Genomic DNA, 12,546 nt, shown 5'->3' on the forward strand with positions numbered 1-12,546 from the left:
CATGGATGGAAGGTCATCTTAATTGAAAAAGTAAAGCTAATTAAACAGCTACTTTTCAGATATGAGGGGGGAAAAAGTTGTTTGCTGAGACAACAAAGTAAAAGGAAACTTATGTGAGAATACATAACATGTTTCTTGCTGGAACCTTAGAAAGGTCCCTTTCAAAGAACCACAGCTCAACCTGCCATTTCCTGCGAGGGAGGAAATGCTCCTTCCTGACACCTGTCAGAAGGACATGCTCATTAAAATGGCTCCCCAGCAGGGGACCATGTTCCTGGTATTGGATCGCCCTGTAGTTCCTTACTTGTTCCACTGTGGAACACAACAGCATCACAGACTCCAGACCTGGCCTAGAAACTAAGCCATCTCCTCTGTGGAGGAAGCTGCTCTGCGTGGGGGAAGGAACCCGGGTCCATTAGCATTGGAATGGAGCTCACTGAATCGCAGCACTGACTCTGAGAGGAGGAAGCTTCAGAGAGAGGCAGCAAGCCCTGGACTAGACTCAGGGAGCTCTGGTTCTTGCACTCACTCTGCCTATCCGCCTGTGGGTGTTTTCGATGTGGGTCTTTTACTGTTTAGGTCTCAATTTCATTCTTTCTAGGATAAAACTAGACCAGAAGAAAGTCACGCGCCCCTTCCACTTGTCACATTCTATGGTTCTGTGTGTGACACTAATGTATGCTGCACCAAACGATGTCTAGATGTCTCTAATAACAAACATAGAAAACCACTGTATTGATAGAAATAGTAAGGTCTATCTTTCCAAATAAAATACCTACTCATTTTAAAATGTCGAACCCACAAGGGCTATCTTCAATTTCTTCTTCCCAGTCATTGTCCTCGACTCTTCTGAGATTCTTAATCAAAGAGCCTGTCACAGCTCTGCTAACAGGGGACTGCAGGGCTGATGAAAGGTTGGGGTGAGGAGTGGCAAGGGGAGGTCTCTTAGCAGGAAGACAGCTACATGGTAGAAGAAAACTATTCCTTTGGGAGTGGCAAAACATTATGCTCATAACTTTCCTACATTCCCCTGGAGGGAATCATAGCTGAATATGAGACGTTTATGTAAATTTTGTTTTGCTTACGAATTTAAACTGCCAACACTTGGATCATAAAGCAGTGTGACTATTCTATTCTTCTGGAAAAATCTGAGGGCACTGATAACATCCATTCAACAAATATTTATTGTGCGCACAATGAAGGAAAAGTGATGCACAAGGGGTGAGGGTGGAGGGAAGGGAGGTGAGCTGAGGGTGGAAATAAGGACAAGGGGAGGCAAGTAGAGCCCTATTCCTCAGGAAGTTTGCATTTTAGTACAGAAAGGACAAGTCCATAAGCGCTAAAATGCAAGGCAGGACATGATAAATGCCACAATGTGTATTTCTTACCAGCAGGAGGCGTATCATTAGGTGTCTGGAGGAGGCAAAGAACACATACTCAGTGGAAGAGGGAAGTGGGGTGAGAGGTTGGGTTTTTGGGAGACGAAGGACAGCTTCTTTATGAAAGAAGTGCCATCTGAGCTCTAGCTGAAAGGATGGGTAGGGCTTATAAGGATCAAAGCAAGAAGCAGATCTGATTTATGCCTCAAACCATCCACTGTGCTTCTGAAGAGAATAAAAAGACAAGTCCTTACTGACTGGGATGGGCCAGTTTACAAGTACAGCAATAAGACCACCCAGAAAGCAGCTAATTTCTTTTAGATTACCTTGACCTGGGATGAATCTGAAGACAACCTACTTCCTGGCCAAAAATCCTGGATACTCCTCTATGCTTAAACTCAATGTTTAGGAAGTAATTTTGTTAAATACATATTTATATTCAAAAGCATAACTCCCAGCTTCCTGGTCTTGTTTCCTGGCCTCAACACAAGGCACTATTATTTTCTTGAAGAGGAAATTATTCCAGTGCCCCTGCCCAGGCTCCATTGACTCCTGTTTGCCCTCGATTTTCTTCCTCTTCTTGAAAGGACACCCACAGTTATAACTCACACTCATTTGGGACAGCACATAGGGTTTGATGTAGAAGCAGTTAAGGACATGGGAACCATGGGAACATGGTTTCTGCGTGAGAACAGTTAAAAATCTTACTTCCCTTGAGATCTGCCATCCATTAACAATTCAGCTGCAGGGCGAGGTTCATCTCATTTTAAAATGTAAGTCAAGAGCCTAAAATTGGTAATTGGGCATTTAATTGGGTATGTGAATGCACTTATTGGATTTTGAACAACTTCAACAGGTAATGTTTAAGAACATTAAAAATTACAGCAATGATGAACCAGATGCAAATGGAAAGTGAATGAATTTTGGCACTGTAATTTAATACATAGCTAACTAGTGTTTTGAGCTGAACATGTTGAGCTTGGTTGGTTTTCTGCAATTTTCTTATATGCCAGGGATTATAAAAATATTTTACTTTTTAAGCTTGGCTTCCCCCTCACAAAACTCCACCTTAAGAGTGTTTGATTCATTTCAGTAGATATATATTTGGCATAATACACAATCTGTATTGCTGGAGTCTATAGGGAATACCAAGAAGTCCGAGCAATATGAACATGATGTGGTTAAACAGCAGAGAGCATATGAGAGCCTGGCCACTCACTGGGGCGACAGTCAGCTGGACGTCTGTCAATTGAATGGAATGGCCTTTTTACGACGATCTATAACCAAAGACCTCAAAGTCATTTATAATGACTGCCTGCGCTGATTCCTCCTTCTTTTCTCAATTTCATTTTTACTTCTTTTATTTTAAATAGGTAATAACATTCACATGATTCAAAAGCAATACAGTGAGACATCTCACTCCCACCTGTCACCTTCCTTCCCACCTCTGCCCTCTTGTCTAAATCAAATTCGATATTTGCTTTCTCCTCAGGAGGTGGTTTGAGATCTGCTTGAATAGATTTATGTGAGTACTATAAACCGGTAAGGGAACAATCACGCCTCTGTCCATTCTTCCTCAAAGGAAACTGCGAGCAAGAAGGAAGGATGACAGAAGTGCCCTGTTCCTAAAGTTCTCACTATGCCCAGTTTGGTCAGAGCCACCACAAGCCTCAGTGTTTCAACGAGTAAATACGAGAAAGACTCCCGAGAGTCTGGAAAGGGGTAAAAGTACGTGCACTCTAAAAAAAAGAGAAAACGAACAATAAAAAACTAGTGGCCAAGTAAATTACACCCCGGGAGCCATGCCACTGAAGGAGGTTAGAAAATAACCTCTTCGGGAAAAAAAGAAGGGGCATTTCCATATATTCAGTTCATCATGCCTAAGAAATAATTAGTAATTAAATATTACATGGAAAATAATACATAGATTGGTTTCGTTAGGGCTGTTGTTATCTTCTGTAGCACCTTCACGTGTGATTTGAATAGAGGTCTTCCTTCTTAGAAGCGGAGGAGGAGGATGAAGATGGAGAAAGAGTGAGGAGCTCTGCATTCTAATGCTTTTTGTGTAATCCATTTTTTTTAAAGATTTTATTTATTTGTCAGAGAGAGAGAGAGCACAAGCAGGGGAGCGGCAGGCAGAGGGAGAGGGAGAAGCAGGCCTCCCGCCGAGCAGGGAGCCCGATGCGGGGCTCGATCCCAGGACCGTGGGACCATGACCTGAGCCGAAGGCTGACAGTCAACGACTGAGCCACCCAGGCGCCCCCTGTAATCCATTTTGATACTGGAATAAATACTCAGCATCAAGATATTACTGATCAACGACAACAAAATCTCTCACCCTCTTCCTGTTCCCAACTGGCTCTCAGCTCTGGATCAGTATTTCTTTTCATTCACGCACCATGGGCTCATTCACGCACTCTTACTTACTTGTCTCCGTCCAAGATAACCGACTCTCAGGGTTGGTTTGATGACAATTCTATTATAGTCCTAAAGCAATTATTTTAAGAAAAGATGAGGCAAACAGGAGAGGAACTGTACAAATAACTTGGCAGAATCCATTTTCTTCCCCTCCTTTGAATGTTTCTTGCCTCTCCACACAGCCTTTCTTCCCCTGAGCTCCAGGCACTCTTTTTACAAAACAGAAACAGGATCTTGGTTGGCAGGAGCTGCCTCTGTGAACAATAAAAAGCCCAGCAGAGAGAATGATTGCCAAGCAACTGCAGGGCAGCTCCTGAAGGGTCATGGAGGCAGCAAGCTCCCCACTGGGGTGTCTGGCAGCCCTGCTCCCAGCCAGCTACTGACCTGGGAGCAACACCTGCATGACTTGTTTCTTCTTTCTTTTTATCCTGTGGGCATACGCTCTCTCCCTTCACCCACTGACTGCTGACTCTGTCTACCACGAGGCCTGACAGCCATGTACTCTGAGAAGGGTCTGGCTGCCTCTGTGAGTGAGGGACCAAGAAATGACATTACTGAACTGACATTTGTCTTCTCTCCTTCTCATGTTCCAAACTGTTGTGCTAAAGGGTACTGGGAAAACACTCAAAAACCCAACCCCAAACAAATAACAACCCAGACTTACTAAGTCACTATATTGTTTAGAGGGTTCCCTAGGGAAATTAGCAGAAAGTCTCCTGAGCTAGGCCTCAACTAGGAATTTGCTTTGGACATTGGTAGGGAGGGGGGGAAGCAGTGGCTAGAAACATGATCAAACATTTTGAAAATTTCCTAGAGAATGTAAGTCCCAACCCCCCGGGGGTACAATAATGCTTAGTTTGCTTCCACACATTTACTCTGCTGTGGGTGAGCCTGCAGTTTGTCCTGGCGAAGGCTTTGTGCTCCATGTGCACAGAGAAGGAAGGAGCATCTCTGAAGGACAGTGGAACTTCTGAAGGTCGTAGCTGGGACATGTGCAGGAAGTAAGAGGGCCACGTCCCTAGCAACGAGACCTGCAGGCTGTGTGATGTGCTGCTGGGGATTGGGGTGCTGTGTGTGAAAATGAGAGGTCAAAGCAGACATGAGAGCAAAAGTCCGGAAGCAGCCCAGTTCCCATTAGTAGAAGAAAGTTATTAAAAATGACCAAATATATAGAAGTGGCTCATGTGTGAATCAATGATGAGAATATGTCATGAACCAACAGATTATGATGAACCTAGTCCTAACAAGAAAAGAAAGGGGAGCAGGGACACCCAGACAGCAGAAAAAAGGATGCAGTATTGTGGGAAATTCCAGTTTTTGAAAGGTCAGATGAGTCACATTTCATAAGGTTTTCCATATGCATCCACTGAAAGGGTGTTTTCTCATTGGTTTGAGAATCCCCAAACCAAGGATACTGTGCAGATGCTGTCCTATTGTTTTGAGATCATTGTTCTCATACTCTTTCCCCTCCCCTATTACCTACTTGCATCCCCCTACACTTTGCAGGTAAGGTTACCACCACAGAGCGGTCCAGAGATTTGATCTTCTGGATTTTTCTGCAAATCTGAGAATAGTAGAGTGGGCCTTCTGCGGGGAAGGCTCAGACTGTATTCAGGTTTATGGGTCATTAATTCAAGGGTAAAACTCAGAGGCAGCACTCTCTACATCTTCCTTGGAGATCTATGTCTTCTGGAACCTCCTCATTTTCTGCAGGCTCTGGTGGGTGGCCAGAGCTCCCCCCAGCAGACGCAGTTTACGTTGGCATACTCTTCAAGTTATGTCAGGAAAGCAAATCCCTGTTGAGGGAGCAGACCTCAGAAAAGAACTCAAGTCAATATTTGAGCCTCCATTCAAAATATCATGAGTAAAGGCATCTAAACTTTTAGCAGGAAAATGCTCAAAATAAGAAAAAATGTGAAGAACAACAAGTCAAACAACAGAGTGACATTCACAAATTGAGCACATCTGAATACAGAAACACAACTTACTACTGCTGTTCACCTAGAGCTACTCATGACATGAAGCCATCTGGGTTATATGGGAGTTGACCTGAGCTCCCTGAAGGCAGGGGGACAGACCAGAAAAACTACCTGGGGGCTGTTCCTGGTAGATTTTGAAAAGCTAATAATCTGGGCTGGCGAGTTCTGATAGGATAATTGCAGTGTTAGGAGTAGGTAGAGTCTGGTCACCACCCTGGAGCTCTGCTACCAAATGAGTGGGAAAGGGGAAGAATTGTGCCTATCGGGGCTAGTGGTCAGCTGGAGGGATGTTGCACAGTGCAGATATATCACCAGTATCTTCATTAATAGGAAAGGTTCATTCCAATTTGCCCCAAATTGGCTGCTAATGGCCTCCATATGGAAAGGTACAAATCGGTATGTTAGTCTTCTCTTCTCCATACCTTGGCGGGGTCCTCTCCTCACTGTCTGATACATCTTAACCTATCTCCAGACAGATTCCTACCTATAGTGCCCACCAATGCCTACCCTCCTTCCCTCTTCTGGGTGATTGATCATAAGGGGAAGAGGTTCCCATACCTATTAGACCTGGCCCCAACTTAACTAATCTTGAGATGCCTGAACCTTGTACCTTTGTCTCCCCCTTGGATCCAGCAGAAGATGAGCACCCACAACTGCAGACCTGCCCCACCTGTTTCCAGAGCTCTACTTCTTGCCAAGTCTGCACTGACCTGCATCTATTCAGCTCTTTCACATGCCTCAGTGGGCTTGATTTAGTCATTCTCTTCCAGTTCTCTACCTCACTCATTGTCATTTCCAGTAAAGCTTCAAAAACAAAGAGATAAATAGAACGCTTCTGCCAGACCTTCAACTTCTGACCTAAGTTCTTGCCTACCACCTCTCCACCATAAATTCAATGCTCCCTCATACATAATCAACTCTACTTGATAGATAATTCAAATTTATGCACTGAAAAGCTATCAACACTTTTGAAACTTACATATTCTTTGAGCCAGTAGTGCCATTTCTAAGAACTGCTCCTGAGGAAATAATAGTGAATGTGAACAAACTTTCCATTACATGGCATTGGTTATAATGATGAGACATGGCTAGTAACTTCCATTTCCAGTAAGAAGGGATTAGTTAAATACATTAAGACATATTTTCATTTATGAGTGTTATGCAACAATTATAATTCTATAACATATTTTATGACATAGAAAGATGTTCATTAGAAAAGGAAATTATGGGGCGCCTGGGTGGCTCAGCTGATTGGGCGACTGCCTTCAGCTCAGGTCAGGATCCTGGAGTCCCGGGATCAAGTCCCGCATCGGTCTCCCTGCTCAGCGGGGAGTCTGTTTCTCTCTCTGACCCTCTTCCCTCTCGTGCTCTCTATCTCTCAAATAAATAAATAAAGTCTTAAAAAAAAGAAAAGGAAATTATGAAATTATATGGATATATCTCATACTTATAATAATGTACATATTTCACTATATATGAAAGTATATTAAAAATGCAGTGTTCCTCTGAGTGTTAGAACTGTAGGCAGGCCAAAAATTTTTTTTCCTTCTCTGTACTTCCCTCATTTTCTATAGGCATCTATTATATTTTAATAAACTTTTTATTCTAGAACAGGTTTAGATGTACAGAAAAGTTGTGAGGAGAATACACAGTTCCTCTGCAGGCATACCCAGTTTCTCCTGTTAACATCTTACGTAAGGGAGGTATATCTGTTGAAACTAATGAATCCTTATTGATACATTTTTATTAAGCCCATTCTTAATTCAGATTTCCTTAGTTGTTATCTAATGTCCTTTTTTCTTCCAGAATGTCTCAGGATACCACAAAAATTTATGTCCTGGGCTGTGAGTAATGAATGAGGCCTCTACCCCCTCCACCTGCTGAGGGATCTGCTTTAAGTGAACTTAGACATGGGAACTCCCCACTCCCTAAAGTCTCCATGGTGAGTACTTTTAAAGGCTGCTATTAGATAAAAATTCCAAAACACTGAGTTCATTACAGAAAACTGACCCATTGCAATTGCTGGCCTGGAATCAGTCTGCGAAATCTCCATTGTGCTGTTTTGGTTTGGAGAGTAGACTCACTGGCTAGTTATTTATTCTCCCATAGTGTCTAAATGCCCCTGGGATTCTTCTGTAAAAGCTAATGGAAATGTCAGACTATCCTCCTCAAGAAGAATGCCTTTTTAAAATATTTTGAGTTGGAACTTTCCCACAACACAAACTCTTAAATAACTGGCAAATAAAAGAACAAATCAACAAGCTATGTTCTAAAAGGGGGGAAAACAACAAAAACAAAACAAAAACCTGTCTTGTTAAAGACTGTCTTCCCTCATTAAGAAATAGTCATTTTTTGGCATGTAACTGACTAGCTTTCTCTGCTAAAAGGCAGTCTTCTACAGAGGAAAAAGGGAAGGGTTCCGTAAACCTTTGAAATTCAACGGATCCAACAGCCACTTACATTCTGTGGAATGAGGCTCATTGCAGATGAATCTAGTCCTTATGAAAGAGTAGAAAAAACTCAGAACAATTTCCTCATGTCAAAAACATATATCTTCAAGCCTAATTTTGAAAACTGTTGGTTAAAATGACCTGAAGGAATGGCTGCAAACAGCTCATGATTCCCATTTCCATTCATAATGGAAATTCAGGAACAGAAGGTACCAATATCTCCATGTCTGAATCAACAAATTTTCATTGTAAATTTCAGTGACACACTGAAGGAATCCTATTCTGACTTGTTTCCCAAGGACAGGGATTCTAATAGAGCTCCCTTTTGCAAAAGCAATAAAAAAAAACCCCAGAACTTGGTGGAGTGATGTCAGCAAGATGGTGGCATATGTTGTTCCTGACTTGGCTCCTCTTTACAGGAACAACTAACAGTTATTCAAGAACAAGAAACCACTGACAGACTGTAGAGCAAGAACAAGCACCCCCTCCAGAGATCAAGACAGATTGCATTAGAAGGATAAGAGAAGTGGTTACACACTGACCACACTGCCCACTCTCAGGCCAGTGCAGCACCACACAAAGCATCTCCCTGATCCTCTTGATTCCTCCAGTGGGAAAAGAGAACACACAGGGGCGACAACCATCTCCCTTAGCACTGTGGGTTGCTTTGCGGGAGCCCCTACTCTGATCTCCCAGGGCAATCTGTGGGGCTCAACCACTGGGAATCTGACTGTGATGGAAAGTGGGGAGGAGCCTGCAACCACCAGCGCACACATCTCAGCAGACTGAGTTCTTACCCGCAGTGCCCAAGTACTAATCCCAAACCCTGGTTTTGCTCATCAGCAGAACTAACTCTGACCAGGGAACTTGGAGGAGTATAAATCTGCCTCATTTGGATCCTCAGAAGAGGAGTTTTGCTGGCCCTAAAGCCTGGTTTGCTCATGTCCAGGCAAGGAGCTGAATCACATCCCCACCCACTGTGAAGATTGTATTCTAGTCCCATAGGACCAGGAGGGCTGGTGACAGCTCCCGGAAGCAGTGCATCACAGTGGCACTGAAGCCAGGAGGTGGGGGGCAAAGCAAGCCATTACCAGGTGTAGAATGTTCCTGGGTTAGGCACAGTCAAGGGGATTAATTCACAGCCAAGGCTGAGAGTAGCTCCTGGTCCCTCTCAATCTGACAGCCTGTTTGGGAAATTGAGAGGAGCTTAGAGAGGCCCCCTCTCCCTACCGTCCAAGCAAGGGAGCTGAGATACAGCCCCAACTGCTGTCTCCCAGCCCCATCTGACCAGAGGGGCTGGAGATGACTCTTGGAAGCTGTGCAGCTCGGAGGCACTCAAGTTGACATGTGGGCAGAGTCAACAGTTTCCAGAGCAAAGCCAGTGGCCATGATAGGTTGGGGAACTTGGGATGCAGGTCTGCTTGAGTTAAGAAAACAAAGACCTTTACCAGATTTAGAGATGCTTCTCCTGCTACACCCAGACAGGGAATCTAATTCATAGCCCTGCTCATTGCTGACTACAGCCTTTGGCCTGTCTGACCAGGGAATCCAACCCGACCAGAGCACATGGGGAGCTGCAGAGGTCATTCAACTGCCCTACATATGGTGGTACTTGAACAGAGAGCACCGCCTGGGTCTTCCCCCAGCTCTGCACACTGTCCTCACCTGACCAGGGAATCCGGTGCACACTCTGGGCTGATTAAGGTCCCCAGACAGAGCTGTGCTGGTCCTGGATCCCATCCTGCTGCCCTGCTGGGACAGAGAACCCCATTTACTACTGAATACAGTACACAGTCCCAACCATCTAGTAAGCTTGACAAGAGAATCCAGGCAACTGGGGAGCACATCCTACAGACTCACTCGGGTAGGGAACCAAGCCATCAGTCCGAGCCAACTGTTCTCAGCCCCTGGCACAACTTCCATCTGCATTCTCAGAACTTGAACAGTTGTCAGGCCCCCAAGTAGACCATAATATCAGGCCCCAACTGCCCACAGACATTACCATCAGACACTCCCAGAAACCCAAACTGTGGTGCCTGGTAAAGAACTATCTTTGCCAGATTGCTTCTTGGCCTTTTGGCTAAGATCAAGTGAAGAACTATCTTTGCCAGAGCAAACCTGCAAAGTCTAGAAGAGGCACCTCAAATGTGCAGATACCAAATGTGCAGATACCAATGTGCAAGGAAGGCATCGAGGATCATGAAAAATCAGGTAAATGTGGCACCATTAAGGGAAACTAATAAAGCTCCAAAAACAGACCTTAAAGGAAGATGTCAGAAGAACTTAGAATAATCCTCTTAAGGAAGTTTAGTGAATTACCAGAAAATGCAGACAGACAACTAAACAAAATTAAAAAAAAAGTGCATGAAAAAAATAAGTTCAACAAGGAAATATCTACCATCAAAACCAACCAACTAATCAACACACAGAAATCCTAGAGTTGAAAACATAATAAAGAAATACAATTCAACAGAGAGTTTCAAAAGTAGACTCGACCATGCAGAAGGATCAAGGACCTGGAGGGTGAGACACTGGAAATTACCCAATCAAAGGAACAAAAGAAAAAAACAATAAAGAAGGGTAAAGGAAGTCTATGGGATTATGGGACATAATGAAGAGAGTCAATTTTGCATTATGGAAATTCTAGAAAGAGAAGAGAAAGAGACAAGGACAGACAGTATATTTAAAGCAATCATGGCTGAAAACTTCCTGAACCAAGGGTCAGAGAACAGACCAGTTGCCTAAGACCTGGAATTCTAGTACAGCTCTGGTTCTCCTGGTTTTTTACTTGTTAGAGTAGTTTGACCTGTTAACCTACAAATGAATGACACTTGTTCTTTCAGATATTATCTCAAGGTCTGCCTTCTCCCTAAAGTCCTCCCTATTCAATGTTTAGTCAAAACTGATCTTTTCTAAACATCTCTGACCTTTAGGGTGCCAGGCTGGCTCAGTCAGTAGAACATGTGACTCTTGATCTCTGGGTTGTGAGTCTGAGTCCCATGTTGTGGGTAGAGATTACTTAAAATAAAATGGATAAAGCAGCAAAACAAACAAACAAACAAAAACTATATATATACACACACACATATATATATATATATATATATATATATATACACGAGAGAGAGAGAGAGAGAGACCTTTAAGTATCTTCAGGGTGAAAAGGACCCTAAAGAGCACTGGGTTCCATCTATGACATCCATGTCACTTGTGAAAGAAAATTCACTATCTCTTGTGGACAGAGGCCTATTCATTAATTCCATGAACAGAAATATATGAACATGGTGCTCAAGTCCCAGAAAATAAATCTGGTTTTGTTTTATTTACTATCCTCAGGTATTTGAACTTAGTCTTCATGAATTTGCTCTTATTCAAGGTAAATATGCCTAGCTTCTCGAACTGGGATGACACATTGCCTTGTCTCCTTACTTAATTGCTCTAATCTCTGACCTCTTCAGCTAAACCAGGATCTCCTACAAGTTAGGACAGTCTAATACTTTTTGTATATCACTTGCTGAATCTTCTACTTTTTCCAATAGCTTAGAGTTCATCAAAAGGAGAAGGGAAGTTTGTTTTTGTTATTTTACTCTAAAATAATCTTCAATTGGTGCCAGTTTTTGACATATAGCATAGTGGTTGAAAACACTTTGTTTTGGAGACAGATTCAGCTCCAAGTCCCTGATCTGCCACTTCTTGTCTATATGACTTCAGCTGAGATACTTTATCTGCAAAATAAAAAAGATAATAGTAACTATAAATCTGAACTGTTATAAGAATCATAAATAAGAGAATGCATTTAATGACCTTTAGTACAGGGTCTGACAAATATTAAGCACTCAGTAAAGGCTGGTTATCATAATAATTATCTCTGGGAAATCTTTGATATCTAGAATTCATCAACAATTCAGATTGGATATTCTTGCTATTTTATTTTGGAATCTTAGTGGTATTGTCCTGTGGAATGCCAACAATTCAGTTCACCTTTATGATTTGTTACTTAACTTTACCCTTGAAATATTTAGGCTTTGTCCAGCACTTCAAGCTGACTGAACTTGTATCTGACTTTCAAAGAAACTCTACCATGATTGTATCATTTTACTCTTTGCCACGTGCATCTTAGCTAACTCCAAGTTAAAAAAAAAATTACCAATAAAACAATTTGGGAGGACTTGCTTCAGGTCATGCAATTAGTTAGTAGATAAATATGGTTTAAGATCCAGGTTTCCCAAGTCCTTGTCAAAAATGTCATGCTGTTTCTTGAATCCAAATAGGTACTGAGCTATACCCTCTGCTCCTCAAACCCTTCCCAAAGAGGCAGCC

The 12,546-nt window shown here is 42.7% G+C and overlaps 1 protein-coding gene across 7 annotated transcripts in view; it reads right to left on the minus strand.

Annotated features, from left to right (window-relative positions):
* Positions 1 to 12,546, minus strand: part of STXBP6 (syntaxin binding protein 6) — a 240,307-nt gene that overhangs the window by 66,292 nt on the left and 161,469 nt on the right. The window contains exon 1 of one of the 7 annotated variants that reach the window (XM_073895007.1): positions 3,718 to 3,912. The exons of the other annotated variants lie outside the window; for them this stretch is intronic. Coding sequence (XP_073751108.1) covers positions 3,718 to 3,769 — 52 coding nt within the window. The 5' untranslated portion in view covers positions 3,770 to 3,912. Of the gene's footprint in view, positions 1 to 3,717; positions 3,913 to 12,546 lie in introns of those variants that run through there. 7 annotated transcript variants of the gene reach the window in all.

Source organism: Callorhinus ursinus, unplaced genomic scaffold (genome assembly GCF_003265705.2).
Source record: "Callorhinus ursinus isolate GAN/ISIS: 27379988/994484 unplaced genomic scaffold, GSC_fseal_2.0 scaffold8, whole genome shotgun sequence".
Lineage (NCBI taxonomy): Eukaryota > Metazoa > Chordata > Mammalia > Carnivora > Otariidae > Callorhinus > Callorhinus ursinus.